Here is a 20,666-nt window from a genome sequence, read left to right as displayed (position 1 = left end):
CGATAATTGCCTTCCTTCTGTTTGTTGGCGTGACACCCTATCTGCCCTCAGACTTGACTTTCACCCATTTTCACCCCTCCACAGTGTGACTGCCGACCATTCTGCCAAACATCCACCTCCCCCCAAACCCGCTCCTCTATAATTAGGCCAGAGCTCATCGCAATGCGTTTCGCTGCAGAGGTTGGGAAACCTTACCCTTGAATTTCAACTATGCAACCCCCCGGCCTGTCCTCATACCTGTGTGCCGACTCCTCTCCACCCCTGAACCCTCGGTTGGCCACTTCCCCCGCTGTCTCCAGAGAAGCCCATGGTCACTGTCCCCCTGCCTGTCGGCCTCCATACACACACAAAGACAACTGATCAAATCAGAGGTGTCCCAATATCTAATAACTATTCTCACACCCGGCCCACCGGGGAGACGAGTGGCATCAAGACAGTCAAATTCACTCACATGCTAACCTTCGCACACACACACACACACACACACACACACACACACACACACACACACACACACACACACACACACACACACACACACTCACTCAACTACCAGTGGGCAGAAACTGAATCCACATGACACACTATACTGGTCGTATATATAGATGTTAATAGTTCTACTGAGACAGTGTGACAAGTGGTGCACGGGTCCTGGTTTGTAAATGGAAATGAGCTTCCTGGAATTCTCGATGAGACCTGTAGATTGGAAAGTGGATGCTCAGAGAACAGGGAAACCGCAGCTGTTATCACCGCTATGTTGCCAAAAGTATTAATGGCAGTATATTTTAAGATGTATGTAAGACCATGTATTATCCCAAACTGTGATAAGGAATGGTGTTGGTGCAGCGGATGACATGAGCTTGCTCCGGCAGCCTCCTCCTTGAATCTCTCATCACTGCATCTGCGGCTGCATCCAGAGTGCAGGAGTTATGATAATAGCAGGGGGGGGGGGTGCTCCAGACAACTAATCCTTAAGGTCCACGAGCACTGTGAGGAATCTCAGGCCCCTTGTGAAGGATGTGACACTGACTTCACGCTGCCCATATGCATCTGTATCACTTCTCGCCTCTGAGGGGTCCCTTCCAGCTCGATCCACTCTGGAAGTATTCCCACATTCCTCCGTCCTGCCAGTGATGATCCCTCCGAGGTCAAGTAAAACCTGCCCAGTGGGCCGGAGGGACCCCAGCAGACTTTGACAGCGTTGTTAATTCAAAATCATGCACGAGGTACCAGATGGGCCCATCAGAAGAAAAAACAAAAAAAACTGAATGTGCTCAGGAAGTGCAGTGGTCAGAGTAAACCCTGAATTAATTTTTAGTTGCTTTTCTCATTATCCTATTTGACAAACACCGCCCATCTGGCTCTATCCATATATTTGCAAATATTATGAGCCTCAGGTCTGACAGAGAAGGTTGAAGCCTTTTAGGATCAAAGATTAGCAAAGAGACCTTGAGCTTGAGTGACTATAAAGCAATATTTGTTCCCTAATGGTGAGTGTGTGTGTGTGTGTGTATAATGGAAAGTACATTTACTCAGGTACTGCACTTAAACATACTTTTAAGATTCTCAAGGAAATATTACACTGCACGTATATGACTGCTTTATAGGCTAAAGTAGTTACTTTATAGTTTATGTTTTATATACAAAGCATAATCAGTTTATACGATGCAATACATTTTGACCTCTGCCAAGGAGGTCATGTCAAATACCAGATGGCTTTCAGCTAAACTTGCTGCAATATGGTTCAGTAAAGAACCCATTGAATCTTGGTGTGGATCCAGGAATACTTTTTCACTTTCTTTAACATTGTGAGATAAAACGTTTTTCAACATTATCACCAAAGGGAATAATTCATGCATCTTGATGATCAGGCACATTAAGGGAACTAATATCTATGAGCCTGTGGAACTGGTGCAGTTTGATTGAATTGAGGAGACTACAGGGCCTTTGCAGAGGTCTGTGCTCTATAGTGTTATTCTAGTTTCTTTACAGATTAAGACTGAATGTTCAAAGTTTGTTTGAAATCTGTTAACAACATATGATGCAATTTTCTGTATTAAATTACCAAACAGTATATAAAGTGATTGGAGTTGATGAGACTAATCTACAAATATTGCGCTTACATTTAATGATTCAATAAACAAATATAAATACATGACACATAATAAATATAGCACTGATGGGAGCTATGCTTCCTACTGAGTACTTTTACTTTTGATTCTTCGAGTAAAATGCATTCCTGTTAATTGTGTACTTATACTTTAAATCTCCTATCGAATTTTAAAATATATACAAACAGTTCAACAACTTGTTTGACTAATTATTTGTGTCTGATGTTGTTTTTACACAAAGTTCAATGTATGAAAATACATTTCTCATTAGAGCCATTGCTTCCATTTCATTGAAAAAGTCTATTCTCAATATGGAGCCTTCAACTTTACACTTAGTTCACACTCGAGTTAACACTCCTGACCTTTAAAACTAGTTGTCCAAGAACTGTTGTGTAAAAAGTGAGATTTCCCTTCAGTAGAGGAATGTGTCAACTAGCTTTTTGAGCGTGTTCCTGTTACTTTTACTCAAGCATCTACTTTCTCCACAGATGTTGCCTTCAGATAATATTGAGGGATTCTCCAAACACAGGTATATTCTCAATCTGTTCTTCATAAGAGACGCCAGCTTCCTTCTCAGTAAAATAAAGAAACAAAAGACAGCAGTCTGTGAATATGTCTGTTATTGTTTTTTTTATAAACTTCGTGCAATACAGTGTTTTAAGTTTATCACACATTTAGATAAACCATAATCATTTGTCTAGGATATATCTATTCTCAACTACATACTATTCATATTGCCCACATAAATGCTATCTGTGCGCAGTTTTATCACATTTTTTCATTTTTTTCTCAAATGAAATCAAAGAAAATGAAAAGTCGTAGAATCTGGAAGCGTCTGGTTGTTGTTTCGTTTCTTCGTTACATCATGAAGCAGGTGTGTCCATGGTTTCAACCCGGATCTGCACTCACTCGGGACAGTTCAGAGGAGAGAGAGTAAGGGATGGGGGGGGGGGTTACATGTGTTTACATTCTCATCAACATAAACAGAACAGGTCAGACTCCAGAGTCACAGGGGGGAAGCACAGTGAGAAGGTTAGGGGTGATGAGACAAAGTAGGGGGAAACACTGAGGATGTGGACAGACGTGAGCAGAGGGAGGGGTCGACAGCGAGTGAAACCACCCAACCAGAGTCCAGGGAGGGCACCGGGAACGAAGCACTTCATCCAAACCCGCCCTGCCCAGAATGCATAACCAGTTTAAACAGTGGTCCCGAAAAACGTATCTGTAGACTTTACAAATATATGTATGCATAAATTACAATGTACATGTTTCTTCGCAAAAGTTTTTCTCTAGTGTTTTTTTTTTTTGTTAAACCCTCTCAACCCCACATATACATATTTCTATTTTTTTGCCACTGAAAATGATGAGTTGCATGTGTCACTTTGGGACTCGTCATGAAAAAAACAAAACATGATTTGATTGATTTTTTTTTTCTCATTGTTCTGCTCAGGCAGCGACCTTTTACCTGATTCTGTACAAATGTTATTATTCTGTGTCTCTTTTTATTTTCTGCTTCCTCCGGAGGTCGGAGGTTTCTGTTAATGCCCAAGAACAAACATCTTCAACACGACTAGAGCTACAAGTACTACTGTTTAACACTGATTAGAATGGAAATAAGACGAACAGAGGCCTGCAGAAAACCCAGACTCGTAATAACAATGAAGTTGGTCAGTCGTCTCAGCCACTCACGTTATTGTTGCATTTCTTTCGGTATCAATATTGGAAGACAATTTACAGTATTCACATCTGACTTCATGTTATAAATGAAAATCATATAATATGGGGGGGAGGGGGGTTTAAAAAGAATAATACAGGCTCACATTCTCCCACATGTTGTGCACACTCATGCTTGACACTTTTGACACAGCTACACGCAGCTCAATGCGGCTGCGCATGGAAGAAATTCACAGTAAAGGTTGTCAAGATCCAAAAGTAAAGTGAAAAAGAAACAAACCAAACGAACGTCAAAATTAAAATTTCATTCCAATCAATAGTGTTTGCAAATACAGCTAGTTTGTAATAACGCTAAGAATAATCACAACAACAATTGTACATTAGTGCTGATCTGGTTAAATTAGCAGGAATATTGCACAACAAAATATGTGAAACATTTTTTTTTTCCATAAGAGCCCAAGGTTAATTGCGTTTGATCATTAACAAAATAAATCATTTCTAGCACATTAAAATATCAAAATAGTTTTATTGTGAAAGTCCATTGTTGTTGTTATTATTATCACTCTGTTATTACTCCTCTTCGTTTTGTTCTCAGTGAGATTGAGTAGACTAAATAACAGTGAACATGGAGGGAGGGATAGACCCTTTCATTTCTCTGGCTGCCTCTCGTTCCTATTTATTTCCTGTTGAGCCGCAGTGCTCCCCTCTGTCCGTCCTCTTACTCTACCACCCTTCCTCCCTCTCTCCCTTCCTCCTCGCCTCCCCCTCTCATAGCCTCGCTCTACACAGGCGTTGTCTTCCTATTGAGGGTGTTAGAGTTGCTCTCCCTGTCCCCCTTGAGCCTGTCCAGAGTCCCCATCCCTCGCTCCCTGTCGACTGTGGATGAGGTGAAGGGCGGAGGGCCGGAGCCCACAGAGTTGGGCATCTGCGCATTTGAGTTGGAAGAATTTGAAGGGTTGTGGGACTTAAGCGAGGGGAGTGTGCCGCTCATCATCACTCCCCCTCCACCCCCATCCTTTGGGAAGCAGTTGTGGAGCTGGTAGAGCGTGGCCCTGTCCACCGTTCCGTACATGGGTGGCAAGCCCCCCAGTTTGGGGTCGCGGGACAACGTGTAGAGGGAGATGTCACCTCCAGCCAGGGCCGTGTGGGAGCGGGAGTGGGGGTTGGGTAAAGTGGAAACTGAGATGGGCCCCTGGGAAAGCAACGCGGACGGGGGCAGGCCAAAGTTCTTGCCCCCACCTCCCCCTACAGGTGAGGGGTCTCGGGACCGGGAGGGGTCAGTGGAGCGGGACGAGGAGCGGGATCGGCGGCGAAAGCGGTAGCTGGGCAGGCGGAGCATGGCGTGCGTCGTGCTCTTGAAAATGTCGGTGCGTGAGCGGCAGCGCAGCTCCTTGTTCTTCTCGATGTAGATGTTGACGGCCAGCACCCCGACCATCTCGGCCATGATGAAGGACAGGCCTCCGAAGTAAAAGGACCAACCGTATGAGTACTGCCACTTCTTATCCTCATCCTTCTTCGGAGAGATGTCGCCCAACGCAGCCGAGATGTACACGATCACGCCGATGATGTTACTCAGTCCTGAGAGAGCACAGAAACAAAAGAGCTGAATACACTCGGAGGTAAACACAAAAACCTCTAATGCACTGACAGAAATAGTCTCAACATTAAGGGTGACCCTCACTGTCTGCAGGTCAAGTTTCAGAAGGTTTTATTGTTGAAATTTTGAGAAAATTTAAGGGAAAGTTGGCAACTTTTTCATTATGGCTCTAATAACTTGCTCCTATGAAATATTACTCAACATTTTTTTCAAATTTCCAAGGGAAAATCAGCTAAATTTTCCTTCTATATGCATAACAAGCTAAAAATATATTTTTTAAATCGTTAAGAGGAGACAAAGAATTTCCCCCTTGACTGTGATAAACAAAGCATAAATCTACTAAACCTGTTAAAAGACAGATATGTTCAAGAGCACCCCTCATACATACAGTACACACAGACAGACCACACATACAGGCACATGGAAACACACGTACCTGCAGCCACAAAAAGGATCCCTGCCCCCAGGATGATGTTTCTTTTGCTCTTATACAAGCGACTAGCAGCGATGCACATGCCTCCCATCAGCAGCAGGATGGCACTGAGGATCGGGAAGATGTTGGAAGCCCTGACTACCCCTGAGCACAGGAAGGAAATATTACGAGGCACATTGAGGTTGGAATTACTTTTTACTGAACTAAATGATTTACTGAAATAATAGTTTGTCTGAGTGCACTGTGAAGATTCGCCAGTTGCTTGTCTGTTGTTCCTTTGACAGTGTAGAAGTACAGTAACTGTAACTATTAAAACTGAGGTTGATAATTCTGGGAAAGCGAACAAGAGCAGACTACCCTTTAGAAATATGCGACCAATACATCCCATCCCCTCCCATCCCCTCCCATCAGCCCTCTCGCCAAAGCTACGCCCCAAAAACACATGAATGTTTGGAAGCCGACTTTTCCAGCCAATCATTGAATTTGGTCCGAATGATATAATTGGTCATTAAAGTCCAGAGGGACACAGACACTGGTTATTTTTTTTTTTTCAGATGACTATGTTATGATGGCTTTAAGATAAAGAAAATGTCCAACCCTATCTTTAACTGATGACTCCTGGTTAATGCAAGGAGGTTGCATAATATCCACAACACAGAAAATTAAAATGGTTGAAGCTGCTTCATTAAGAATATACACACAATACTTAGTGAGGAAATTAATTACTCATTTCCAGGCACATGACTGAATCAAACCCTTCCCATGTGACCTTCTGCCTACCATGCACACACACACACACACACACACACACACACACACACACACACACATACGCGTCAACACTCCTCTCTCATCTAGGACAACTAGGCCACGGGAGAGAAAATGCCACCTAAATGCCAGCAAAATGTCTCTGCAACATTGTAAACAGAACACAAGCTTTTTGCACGTGCACACATGTAGCATATCATAGAGCGCAAAAATACCACTGCAGGGCCATGGGCACGAACTAGGGCGCCCCATCGCCCATGTCTTTATGCTTATTTTCTTGCTGACGTTATCGTCAGAGGAAAGAACGATACAAACAACAGATTACAGGATGTGGAGAGCAGGTCTGGGTATGTTTTCTCTTTATTTGTCTTCTCCTTCCCTCTCCCTCGTCATCCATGTCTTGTAAAGTGGGAATTGACTTACGTAGGACGTACTCTGCCCCGTCATGGTCAAAGTCTGCATCCTCCGGGAAATGGTTGATCTGAGAACAAACTCCTCTCTTCACTCCTGAGATTTAAGAGGAGAAACAGCAGTGACCAGACACAACAAAAAACAAGACCTCATATCTGAGAGCATTGAGAAAAGAAAGCAACAAATATACTCCTGAGACAAAGTGATTGACACCTGAACACAATCATGTCTGTGCTAGAAAATCCTTTTTTTATGAGCCTGGCGATAAACTACAACATACAAGGTTAATAATGGTTCTTATAGGAAATGTAAGTTAGTAACATCACATGCACACAGTACGTACACACGTGTAAATACATACAAATATGCAGACACAATGGCAGACAGGTAACTACCCGCCTGGGTCTTGCATGTAGACAGACAGACGAACGGAGGGATGCACGCACGATGATGACAGCACACCACTGTTGCTGATGGATGGATTGTAAGAGAGATGAAGTGATGGAATGAAGAGACACAGATGGAGGGAAGAAATGGAAAGACGTGGGACGAGCTGGTGTCTTTCTCACAGCTCTAACATTTCCACGGGTTGGTCTGCAAAGAAACAGATGGAGGTAAAGAGGGATGCGACATCAGTGTTACAGTCCTAAGACCAACATGCAGATCAACAGACTTCAGACTGTGAAACAGGTGAAACATTTGTTCTCAAGCTCAAGGGACATTTTGAACCCTTAAAAACATTGGAGCAAATTTGCACTTTCAGCAGATTTCCTCCAGTTTCTAAAAGTACACGATGATTGAAGGATCTCAGTGGTGGACGAGGGAAATTCAGAGCTTTGTTTTATAAAAAGTACCTATACCAAGTATAAGTCATGCTCTCAAAATCCAATAAAATAAAATGTATCATTTGCTAAATATACTGTTGTCAGATTTTAAATAAGATGTAATGTCAGGTAGTTCAGTCCAGTCTCGTCTGATTGTCAAAAGATAAATCTCAAGTTCTTGAGAGAGAGAATTGTGAAAGTAGTACAGAAGAATTTTATCTATCAATTTGATATTATTTTTCAAAATACTTCCTACTATTCCTTTCTTTTATATTATTGGCCAGATTGACCTCTGTAAATCTCACAGAATTACACAGCAATTATATAAAATGATTCCGTTTTTGATCGAAGCCCCAACCGAATGCTAAGAGAGAAAAGAAGCCATCATAGTCTAACATATTAAATCTATATTAATCTGTAAATACTTAATATGAAAAATATTAATCTGAAGAGTAATGAGCAACCCCGGCTGTCAGATAAGTACAGTTGAGTATTAAGTAAAATAATTCCCTCTGAAATGTAGTGGAATCGCATAAAATGGAAAAACGCGAGTTTTTGAGTACCTCAAAATTGTGCTTAAGTGCGGTGGATAAATATAATAAGTTGCATTTCTTTCTTCACTGATTCCTTGATTTGAATAGAAGCTCACAAACTTACAAATGCCTGCGCTCTATGAGCAAATATCCTCCAAACGAAATCAAACGATCATTGTCAGGTAAGTCAGTGCGACCCCACCTTCAGTAAACCTGCAGAGGAGCGCAGGAGAGGAGGAGAGGACACATCTCTATCCACAGCATACTGTGCCACCCACCCGCGGGCATAAATCTTTCAGAGCTAACATGTCCTGCATTTCCACTCGAGCTACACCTCACTGCATCACTGCACGACTACTGAGCATCTATCTTGGCTGAACACTCCACAGACATCAAGGATACTTGACCTCTAAGCCATGCCAAGACACTGTCAGCTTTACTGCACCACAATACGGAAGAAAAGACTGAAAGAAAAAAGCTCCAACGAGGGAGAGAAGGAGGAGGAACCAGTGAAAGATGAAATGTAATGTTTGGGGGAGTGAGAGAGGAAGAGCGAGTGGAGACACCGAGGGAGTGAGGCGATGGAGGGAGTGAGTGGGGGTGCACTGCAGAAGAGCTGCAAGGGCTCGAGCTTATCTCTAATTGGCTGCTTTGCTATCAGGAAGCTTAGAGATGAGGACAAATTAGTTCTGTACAATAACCAAGCGCAGGATGGGCCGGGGACGCTGCATGAGGGGAGCCGAGAGGTTTTCCTGGAGACAGAAGAGCCGTTACCTCAGTGTCTCTGTGAGCGAAGACACAGATCACTCCCACACCACCACCACCACCACCACCACCACCCCTTTGGCTGTAGCCGCTTCACTCCAGCCCAGCCTTTACTGTTGAGTGTCAGCCAGTCACTGCAATGTATAATGAATTAGCAGCTTGTGTTGCACTGACAAGCTGAAGATTGAGAGGTGGCTGCTGCCAGTTTCTGTATCTCCCGCCAGTTGGAGCGAGGAAGTTGACGGTGTCGGCGTGAATGTTGGTCTTTTGCGACAAGATGCGAAGACAAAGATTGATGGACTGTTTTGATTCCAGCGTTATGCTCCAGTATCATGTAATTATACCGCGATTTAAAAAATGTCTATGCTCACGATGGCACGGTTAAAAAACTACCAACAGGATTGTGTGTATGTTAATGCTAATATTGATGTTAGATCAGCTGCAGTTTTCTAATCAAAGATGAGTGAGAAGCTTTGACATTGACATTGAGAGACAAGCAATGACTTCAGTTCCGTTGGAGTCATCACTAGTGCAATGTCGATTTAGGGATCAAATAATCTACTAGAATAGCACTTTGTAGAGCGCAAGCCTCCACCAACACTCCCCTTACATTTGAACAAGTTGCACCTGGATACACTCATAGACATCGGGGTCCCTAAATGTACCTGATTTGTATTTACATCAAGTTAAATGAATTATTCCTTTAGAAACTGTGAAAATATTGAAAAACATCTTATCTTGCAATATCTAGAACACAGAGATATAAAGAATTCTGGATATAGACTTTGTGACTGACATATAACACCTCTATGTTTAGATGATATATAGATAGTTTAATAAATACATGTCTGTACATCTGTTGTCTACATAGCAACAGATACAGGGTCCAGCTGTTGATCCTCACTCTGAGCATCACCTCCAGTCCAACAAATCCTGAACCTCACAGCTCAATCCTTGGAGAATCAAAGCCAATACTCTCCAAGGAGCAGTGAAGTGGTTTTGGAAATGTTCTTAACCACTTTGAATTCCCATTTTAGAAATGTCCTAATATCCTTTACTTTACTTGACGTAGAGCCTTATGCTCTGGATGCCAGTTTTTATTATTTAATCGTTCTTTCTGGAGACAAAGAGGTTTTGCGTGTCATTCTGGGATGGTGGACGCTCTGAACACTACAATATTCATGAAGCTCTGGAGAAGAAGCTAATCCAATACACGTCAGTACGGAGTGTGTGAGGAAAACACTACGCCATAGTTCCCAAGTTATTCTAAAATATAATCCAAATGTGAATAAATTAAATTTGAAGAAATCAGTTTCCCCATTGATGTTGGCAAGTAACAAAATTTTGTCCAATGATGGGATGTTTCTCAGCTATGTGCATCTTTGGAGTTGAGGTTGACTTTTCATCTTTGTGTTCAATGGCTCTAATAAACTGATATTTGTGGCCGCGATAAAAATAATTGCGGGCCTTAAGTTGCCCACTTGTAACACAACAAAGCCCAAATCAAACGTGGGTCACTATTGGCAGCCATGTGGTGCAGTTTGAAAGGTGTAATCTGAGGCCTTTGATGTAATGAATGTGGCCCAAATAGCACAAATCCGGGCCAGCTTCGGCACCTTTGGTTGACATGTATTGCTATGACTTACTTGAGGCCTGGATCTGGCAAACAGAAGCGGACCGCCCAAGTGCCATCATTCCACGTGGGCCAGATGTGGGATGTGGGGAATGTGGGATTTAAGAGAAATCTGGACTAAAACAATGTTGCTATGTGTGATGGAAACGCTCCATTGCCTCGATGTAAAAGTGCCCTGCTTCTATCTTACATGAAATAACACTGAATGGTTTAGATTACAAAACATAACCAGTTCACTCTTCTTTTTTTCTCTTGCTTGACTTTAATCCCTACTTGCCTGAAGGTGAGAATATCTAGTCTGACTAATTTTGCCTCTAGATTAACCAAAAACGTTACCAGGGCTAAATTACCTTAAGCTCACATTCACTGCACCCACCAAACTGAAATTAGCATCCTCAATGTCAGCAAACTTTTTCCACCGCTCATCCTCATCAGTCCAAATCCCAACAACAACCCCAAAATGTCTCCCAGAGCTTCCTCTCTACCTTCCAGGCAGCATATCCTCCACAGTCCAGAGTGGGTGAGCGCCCCGGGGTCCTTCTTGTCCTTGTTGTGGGGGTCATCCTGGGAGACGTTGGCTGTGCTGTTGCAGATGAGGGCACGGGAGTACAGCCAGTAGTCCGTCCCTATTGCCACCGTCATCAGGCCGAAGGCAGCGAATGCCCCCACGGTGGTGAGAAGGATCTGGATCCCCTTCTCACACACCATGCCTTCAGAGAGGAAAGAAGGAGGAGAAGGTTGGACATCGGGGGCGCAGAGGAGACAGAGAGAACATAAGCAAATGTTTATTTTGGATTAGGAGGAGGAGAAAGGATGAGATAACCGAGCATGGAGTGAGTTCGCAATCATACACAGAGTGCAGTTTTTTTTAAACAGCAGGTGAGATGACGAGGGGGCAGGGAGAGGCGAGGGGCACCGGTGGGAGGGAGAGAGGGGAGCGGTGAGAGAAGACGAGAGGCAGGAGGAGGCGGACGTGGGAGGTGCATAAGTGGGTCCATGATGTGTCCTTGGAGGAGAGTTGGATGACTCTGCTGACTCCGCTTAACAAGACAGAATTGATGTGAAACACAACAGATCACACCCTCCCAATCTCAGGCTACTCCATATTCATGACCCTGACACCGTTCTCCCCCCTCAGAGTCAGCGGGGCTGGAGATGAATACACAAACACACACATTCGTATACACGCACGCACACAGCAGCTCCAACATAAGATCACCTGATAAGTCTTTATCAGAGTGGAAAGTACATACATGCAGTTACAGTATCATAGTGTCTGAGTTGCTGTGAATCTACCTCAGTGGTCTACGGTTACTACTACAGATTTTTTTTTACTACTTTTAACATCAGCAATTCTCCTTTTCCTGCTGATAAAGCTGATACTGGGAGAGTTTTTAACATGGTCAAACTAAATGTGAAAGTCCAAAGTGTGACAAAGTGAGAACTTACCTGACGGCGAGTTTCTATCCTTCGACTCAATTTTGAAATCTTTCTTTTCCTCGTCAGTGAAGAACGTGCTGTCCCCTCAATCCGGACAGCATCCATCGACTGTTCTCACCCGCTCCCCTCTCTCCTTTTTGCACTCCTCCTCTCTCTTTTTTGCCTCTTTCTGGTTTTTCTCTCCCCCTCTCTGAGTCTTTCTCGCTGCAAAGGTGGTGCCGTTCGGAGGCTGTGGCTCGTCCCCGCTCGCTGTCCGTCCGCTGTTAGCAAGAGGCTTGGAACTCAGAACCCATGGTTTCCGCTCTACAGCTGCAGCACAGGAAGAAAAGCAAAGGACAGCGTTTAATTTATTATAGGTCACATATCTGAGTTCTTCAGTTTTTAAAAGTCCTCAACAACTATCGTGAATTGTATGGATTACCATACAGCTCAGTACGTCCATTCACGTTCCCCTCGGGATGAATTCGAAGCACTTTGCTGATCTCCTGAGATTTGCTCTATAAAGCGCCATCAAAAGTCCATCATAATATTTATTTATAATACTTGTTTTAACACCAAATACTTGAAAAAAAATCATGGATGATGGAGGTTATGTTTTCGTCTGGTTTAAAAAAAAATGCTCTTTGTGTGTATCTGGATCCAAGTTTTTTTTTTCACTTTCTTTTACATTGTGAGATTATTTTTCCAAATTTTTTATTGATTTCTCAGAGAATAACTGATGGAACGTGATAAAAAAAAATATTTAGGGGACTGATATTTATGAGTGTGTGAAATTTGGTGCAGATTCAGATAAAATACTGGATGTAGTGAATTTAAATGTGGTTGCATAAGGAGACTGCTGGGCCCTGGCGGAGGTATGAGCTCTGCCGAGAGCTAGTTGTTAGCATGTTAGCATGCTGACATTTGCATTTAGCCCAATGCACCACTGTGCCTATGCAGAGCTGCCATAGCATATCACTGTAGACTTAAAATCTCGCTGCTTGAGAATGAATGGAATGACGTTGTGAAAGCGGCCACTGATTAATTTTCTGTCAATCAATTAACTAACATTGATTGATGGAATAGAAGCAGACGGTGTTAATACGACAGAGTAATTAGAGCAGTGACAGTATTACAGGCTAAAGACAGAGCAAGTTGTACTGCATCTATCTGAATAAGAGGAGCAAGAGGGGGAGGCAGAGAGGACCAACCCGACATTGTTACCATAGCAACATTGAATTCCAAAGTCTGGATCAGCATAGAGCGAGGGGAGGGGGGGGCAGGCAAGAGATAGAGGGAGAAAGAGCAAAGCGGAGAGAGGACAGAGAACAGAGATGGGAGAGAAAGAGGCAGAAATGAGGGGGAACATTTCATGTCATGATGGCACGATAGCGTTGACTCTGAAACCCAAGACAGACGGACACACTAGTGGGCTAATGCTCTATCAATAGATTTGTGTGTGACCAATGCGACACAGATGCTCCCAGACACACAAACACAAACACAAACACACACACACTTCATGAACTCACAAACATACACAGGCAGGGTCTCGCTGTCTTTTCACGATGGATTAAAACGAAATGTGCAGATGAAGAAGCGCCCCATTATTCCCCAAAACATTATTTAGCAGACATAATGCAGCGCAGTCACGTCTGTTAATATTTCATGATGCAATATGGCACCGTGATCAAAATAGGTTACATCCTGTTTGCATTGTGAGACCCGAAACAGAGCTGCCTCAGAGACAGGGGGAGAGATGACGGTGTGTTGTGTGCGTTTTATGCGCGTGCACATGTGTGTTGGTGTGCACGTTTCCCCTCCATTGCATCTGTGGATGGGTCTAGTCCAATCTTATTGAATCCCAGTAATGTTCCCCTCAGCTCCCCTCAGTTAGACAGTTAGCCTCGTATCTCTGCGTTCAGCCTCCTTATTATGTAAACTGTCAAACGACACCGCCACAGTGCAGCTTATTTATACATTGTGGGTTCATATGTGCAAGCAAACAAGTGAATGTGATTGTGGAAGAGTGTATGTGTGTGTGTGTGTGTGAGTCTGTGTCTGTGTTTGTGTGTGTGACCTTCCAACCCTATCAACATACTGCCTCTCCCTGAGGAAAATACATGTCCAGGAGGGATTACACTATCTCCAAAGCCTAAAAATACAGTATCTAGTGTGTGTGTGTGTGTGTGTGTGTGTGGTCTTTGACTCCAGTATTTAATGAATGACCTTAAGAATAACCCACTAAGACTGAGTTATTCCCCGTAGCGAAGACTCCCCTGTGTAGGAGATCATAATTGTCATTTAATTATCTGTAATTTCTATTTTCCACCAATAATTAAGAAAGAGGGAACGAGGGGAATGGGCGCAAGAGAGCGTGAAAGAACAAGAGGGCAAGAGAAAAAAAGAAAAGACAGAGTGAGAGTGTAACTGAATTGGTTAGAGGGACTGTATGAAAATTATTAGCGGGAGCGATGGGGTCACAAATGGAAAATTTAATTTCTCTTTTAGCTGAAGGTGAGTAGCCTGAATTCTGGGAGCTCGAGGGAGGGTTTTTTATTTCACAAATTCCTGTTTAATTTCAGCCATTATAATTGTAAATGTAATACAATTAATGGTTCATTAAAAAAGGGATAGAGGGAGTGCAGGGATAAATCGGTACAAAATAATATGTAGAGTGTTAAATAAGAGAAGGGTTCGAGTAAATAAAACAGATTTTCACCATTGACCGTATAAAAAGATGGACGACATGTCTCTACTTCCTCCAACCATCCAGAAATGAAGCTAAAATATCCCACATAAGAAAACTGCCATCTTGCAGAGTTGAAGCCAGAGTCACCAGCGATCAAGATGGAGCAGCAGTAGCATATTCCATACACATGCTCGACCAATCACGAGTCAGTCTCAGCTGTCAATCATGATGTTTCACCCTGTTCTTAAAGCATTAAATGACTGATTAAAACCTACAGTAAAAACACTGGATCATACGTAAGCGTGATATGAACTACCTACAATGACAGAAACCATCTTTGAGTAAAAATATATATCTAACGTCTTCTTAGACTTTTTAGTTTGGCTCGTGTCCCACCCATTAGCATGGAGGAGGAGGGATTTATGAGCTATACTGCGTTCAGCCAACAGCTGGCGAATGAGACGCTTTGGCTTCACTTTTGAGGAGCAGTAACGAAGTCCATCTTTATTAACAGTCTATGATTTACACCATTTAACAGATCTTGTTTAGGTCGGCGTATTTCAAAAAATTTGTATGAGGCCTTTTGTGCCTCCAGGGGGCGATGAGAGTGTCTGAAGACCACACGTTTGAAAATGGAAACAAAAGGAGGTGTGGTGTAAAAAAGAGAAGTGAGTCTCCCACTCCTCATCTCTACATGAGACCAACAGCTCAAAGCTACAAGCATCCAAATCTATGACAAAACAGTTGCCTTGGGTTGCATTGTGGGTAATGTAGGCACCAGGTTTCAACAATTAATTAAATAGATGCAATCTCTGGTTGTGCTCCCATTAATTAACCGACCGTAACCCTGACTCAGACCCTAATCCTGACTGTCCATCATGACCCCAACAATGTTCTGAGTGGAGTTCTGAATCTGCAGAGTGTTCCCTCATCAACAGAGCCTTGCTTTTTTACATATAGTCCCTGACAACAGTAGATTTGGCCGGATTGCTGAGAACGTTTGGGTTATTTCAGATTTAGAACATAGTGGGATAAGTAATAGTTTCCCTTTGCCGTAATGCAGAGCTTTTCCAGAGCGAACTTACCCTCACAGTGTTGCTTTTATAGTATGTTTGCAGCACTCAGAGGACTCTGGACCAGCCAGAGGCCAATTAGCTGCAGCAGGATGTACTGCAGCAACAAAGGCCTAAGAGCATAGCTTTGGGAGCTAGCTGCTGCAGAACCATTACAGAACCAGGCCCTCGCCTGTCAGAGAACTTGAGTTTGTAATCAGATCTGCCAGTGTGACTCATCCCCGGCATGACAGAATACCTTGCTTGTAAAAAGCACATCCATTGAGCTTTGGCTCCAATAATGCCGCCATAAATCACATGAGAGTTTAGAATTTTGTAGCAGCTGCTGCATTAGCTATTCATTGCATAAATCAACTACCAAACTGCTTGTTGAATAAATGATGACATCTGTAATAATTTTTTTTTCTTCACACATTTAAAAGCCAGTGGTCCTGTGTGGACATGTGGGGATAAACAACAAAGTCGCACCAAACTGTCTGTTGCACGTCAAATAAAAAATAAAACAAATCCCGTAGTGAGTATAAATGACATAAGCTAAAACTGATTCTTGACCAAAAGAGCAAAATTGCCCCACGCGGGCCTACTTATGATGACAGCTCTAAAAATACAAGCTGTGGGTTCTATTCTCAGTCTTGATGGCAGCAGTGAACATTAAGAAAACATTCTGAGCCTAAATATTCAGAGCAGTGACCGAGATGATTCCTCTCCTTAATCATGAGAGCAAGCTGCACACCTGAGCTCACGGCTGAGATCCTGCAGCTGGCACGCACACACACACACACACACACACGCACTCGCACACACACACACACACACACACACACACACACACACACACACACACACACACACACACACACTTACATGCACAAGCACACACTCAGGTGCACAGAAAGTGATCAACATGCAAACAAACTCTTGGCATGCGGGAACATATGAAGGCTTCAAACCCCCACAACTGTCAAAATGACGACAATAAAGTCATGAAATAGGTCGTCTTTAAACGGCACTTCAAAGCAGAGCAGAATTACCATTAAGCTCGTGTGAGGAGTCCACCAAGATGCTCAAACCGCATGTGACCGAGTCTCTGCCTATCTGAGCAGAGCAGCCCGAGGAGGCAGTGACAGTAACACCTTGGTCTAAGAGGCTCCAAAAATAAAGTGTCTCTGGATGACCTGACGCTCATGGACCCATGAACATATGCTTAAATCCATGTGCATGTGCATGAAAAAGAAATGAACAAAACCGAGAAGAAAAATGAATCGAAGATTTCAAAGCTACAAAAGCCAGTAGCCCTTAGTATAGACCGAGGGGCTGCAAGTATTATCATTATCATGTAAAAGTCTAAAAGTAGTGATGGTAGCCTACTAATGTTGTGAGCACCCGGGTAACAGTATGAGCTGTGGTTTCATTAACACATGACATTAAAATTAGATTGAATTGCAGACGGATTGTCCTTGATCACATGAAAGTAGGATACAAGTCTAAATGCACCCAAGACACTTTGGGGACAGATTGTGATCAGATCAGCCGAACCACCTCTGGAGGTGGTCAGGGACTCATGGGGATCATACTGAACGCATGCACGTGTAAATACAAACGCATTGTAAATCCACATATAACAGCTCTGTGGTTGGAGAAGTCCTGCATTCACACGCAACTGTTCTTAACCGGTAAGGAAGCAATAGTTAGGCAACTAGCTCTCCTCTCGGTCCTCACATGTCACCTGTGGATGGAGATGAATCGTAACCAATCGGAAAGCAAGCAAACACCATGACACAGTGTCACGGATACGGCTACCACCCACTTCTATTCTTCTTCTTCTATCTTTTTTGTCGTTGTATTTTGGACCAGTGCAAATGAGAGGAGGAGGCGACGTGAGCTGCACAGAGCAATCAGATCACTAGCAGATTTCAATGTAAACACTGGGGACATATGTTAATACCAGGTGTAAATGTAATCAGGTAAAAAGTCTCAATATAGAATGAACTTCAATGCATTTTAATACCAGGTGTAAAAGGGGGTCTAAGAAAGTGTAAACCTCTGTGGGCATTGGGTGCGTGAATCGTTGCTAAATCAAAATCCTCGCTCGTGCAAATCGCAAGCAATGGTCATTTCAGGATATTTTACATTTTGACAACATGCGGTTTGTATAAGTTTAAGAACTGAATTCTAAACTGATTAGGTGCATAGATACGTTTGGAGTGTTTCCTCCTTTCATTTGAAATGTTTTGTGACACTGAAGCACGCTGGCTTTTGGTTTTTCTATAACATGCGTCAAATGAAAAATATTTCCCGACTTCATATTTAGTTGTGGTGGACCCTGGTGCTGCAATTGCAATTGATGACAGTTTGATGTAACTCTAGGGTGTTTATAGGCTCAGAAGAATCATATCTCCTGTACCTACAACATCGAGGACACTTTTGGCACCAACAATACACTAGAAATGCTACAGACACAGCACCAAAGTTCATGCGTTTAACTTGACTCTTGAGTAGGTCCCACCAGAAGCTTGAGGTGATAACGTCACGTCACGGTGTTTGGACTAAGTCGTGTTGAAGACGCTTCGGTGTCGCAAATCCTTACACATGCATCGTAGAAGTATAATCTCTGGAAAAAGGCTTTTTTAACGTTACTTTAAGGGCAAAGTTGACGAACATTTTAAGGATCGTTTGTCAGATTGGACTGGTGATTTTATGACACACTATAATTATCTCCCAGCTTCTATTGAAGTGCATTTATACGGTGGCAGAGAGAGCTCATCACACGGCATATTAAGAAAACACATGCAAATAGAAAAAATACGTGGAAATCAAGAAAACATCTTCATCAATTTGACGACACATGCGCTGCAAAAAATCACAAAACATGCAAATACAGCCCCTGTACAGTTATGGCTTTTTCCACTCAAATTCAGATGAAATACCCTTAAATACCTGCTGGGGGGGGGGGAGCTGCCAAATGGGGATAGAGTGACGATACTTGTCAATAAGGATTTTATCAATCCTCTCAGCTACCACTTGAAAAGAAAGTGCTACAGCTCCAAATTGTACCCACTTTTTTGCCAATCAATGAATCTTCTCCTCACTAAGAGACATCTGTTTATTCCTTAGCATACCTGCAGTAATATTGCAGCGCTACACCGTAAGAATCTCAGTCACATGATTTATTTTACATGAATTCTAGAAATAGTACAAAATGTCTATTAAGTTTTTTGTCCGATTTTTTCGTCTTTTGGCTTCAGTATTTGAATTGAAACAACTGAGACTCACACACACACGCACACACACCTACATAGAGACGATGGTTTGATCACAGGTCCTGTGTTGTGTATCTCCAGTCCAGTGAGCAAGGCTGTCTGTCAGACGCTTTGTCTGCTGTATGTTTCCGCTGCATGCCTCTGCACACAGACGGGTCGACACACAATACATCACTGACACAATCTGGTTCAGTCACAGACTCTTACAGCCCCGCTCTCACAGGCTTCACTAGCACCGCGTGAAGCACTTAAAAACACCGGAGCTCGGGGTTAATTGATGCACGGGTCACAGCCATTGAGACGGGAGTCAATTAGAGATCCAGCCGAAATGCTCAGTGGAATCATAAACAATGTGGTACTGAATCAGCAAATATGTCCTCATTTAGGTACAGTTCAGATCTTATCACCAAGTGCAATAGATTAGCAGCAATTTGTTCCGCTGAAAGACATCAGATGTGATTGAACAGAGGTGTTTTAGATGATTAGATCTGTTCTGGGACCCTGAGATTATCGTGTGCTATCTTCTACCATCGAGAAAACTGCTGCAAAGGCATTGATCCTCTGAGCAGTAGCTAGCTATGACAGATGTGATGATCATTGCAGAACTGCTACACCTCCTCAGAGAGAGAGAGAGAGAGAGAGAGAGAGAGTGAGAAAAAAAGACCTGACCGCCCCAACCACACACAGGATGACATAATGATGCAAAACAAGCGGAAGTCGGGGAGATTCTTTCCGATTGTTCTGGACCGCTTCTGAATTAGACCATTTTTATTTGGCCAGCGCTAAAACACCGCTACAGAGCCTGTGTGGGCTCCGCACCAGTATTGACTGCAATGAGTCACCTTACAGCGTAAACAGCAGATCTGAGAGCCGGCCGAGTTTTGAAAGTAATCCAAAAATCCACAGAGATGATCATCAAAGCCACACACACATGCACGCACACATCACACACATAGTACAGACGATGGTTAGCACGTGGGAGGAGGAGTGGCGGAGTGGGCGTCACCGACAGATGGCGGGGCCAACCGCACCTCAATGAAAGATTCACAGAGAGGTGAGCAGTCAGGGGCCGCGCCGTGGCTCCAAGGATTACAACTTCTCATCACTAAAACATTTGATTTATCACAGCACTCACTGTAATTTAAGTTGTGCATGTCCTTTCAGCAACCAGGATCTGTTTACCTCCAACACTGAGGTTATGTTTTCACCCCTGTCCATTTGTTTGGTGGTTTGTTCGTCTGTTATTTGGCAGGATTACGCAACAACTACCGGACGGATTCAGACAAAACTTGCGACAAGAAAAAATAGTTTTTTTTCACTTTCTTTGACATTTTGAGGTGTTTCTAAACATTTTAGTTGATTTCTCAGAGAATAATTATTGGTTCTTGGTGAAGAAACTCAGGCATGTGTGTGGGACTGCTGTTTATAAGTGTATTAAATCTGGTGCTGCTTCACTGAATTTAAGTTGGTCCT

General features: G+C 43.1%; 1 protein-coding gene across 2 annotated transcripts in view; it reads right to left on the bottom strand.

Moving 5' to 3' along the window:
- Positions 1 to 2,714: 2,714 nt before the first annotated feature.
- Positions 2,715 to 20,666, bottom strand: part of cacng8b (calcium channel, voltage-dependent, gamma subunit 8b) — a 19,948-nt gene continuing 1,996 nt past the window's right edge. For both annotated transcript variants that reach the window (XM_035162706.2, XM_035162705.2), the window contains 5 exons: positions 12,199 to 12,498; positions 11,235 to 11,459; positions 7,007 to 7,090; positions 5,819 to 5,959; positions 2,715 to 5,363 (listed from right to left, as the gene is read on the bottom strand). In XM_035162706.2, coding sequence (XP_035018597.1) covers positions 4,567 to 5,363; positions 5,819 to 5,959; positions 7,007 to 7,090; positions 11,235 to 11,457 — 1,245 coding nt within the window. In that variant the 5' untranslated portion in view covers positions 11,458 to 11,459; positions 12,199 to 12,498 and the 3' untranslated portion in view covers positions 2,715 to 4,566. The remainder of the gene's footprint in view (positions 5,364 to 5,818; positions 5,960 to 7,006; positions 7,091 to 11,234; positions 11,460 to 12,198; positions 12,499 to 20,666) is intronic.

Source organism: Hippoglossus stenolepis, chromosome 8, assembly GCF_022539355.2.
Source record: "Hippoglossus stenolepis isolate QCI-W04-F060 chromosome 8, HSTE1.2, whole genome shotgun sequence".
In the NCBI taxonomy this organism is placed as follows: Eukaryota; Metazoa; Chordata; class Actinopteri; order Pleuronectiformes; family Pleuronectidae; genus Hippoglossus; species Hippoglossus stenolepis.
The sequence above is the reverse complement of the archived record's forward strand: the minus strand, read 5'-3'. Positions and strand labels throughout refer to the sequence as shown.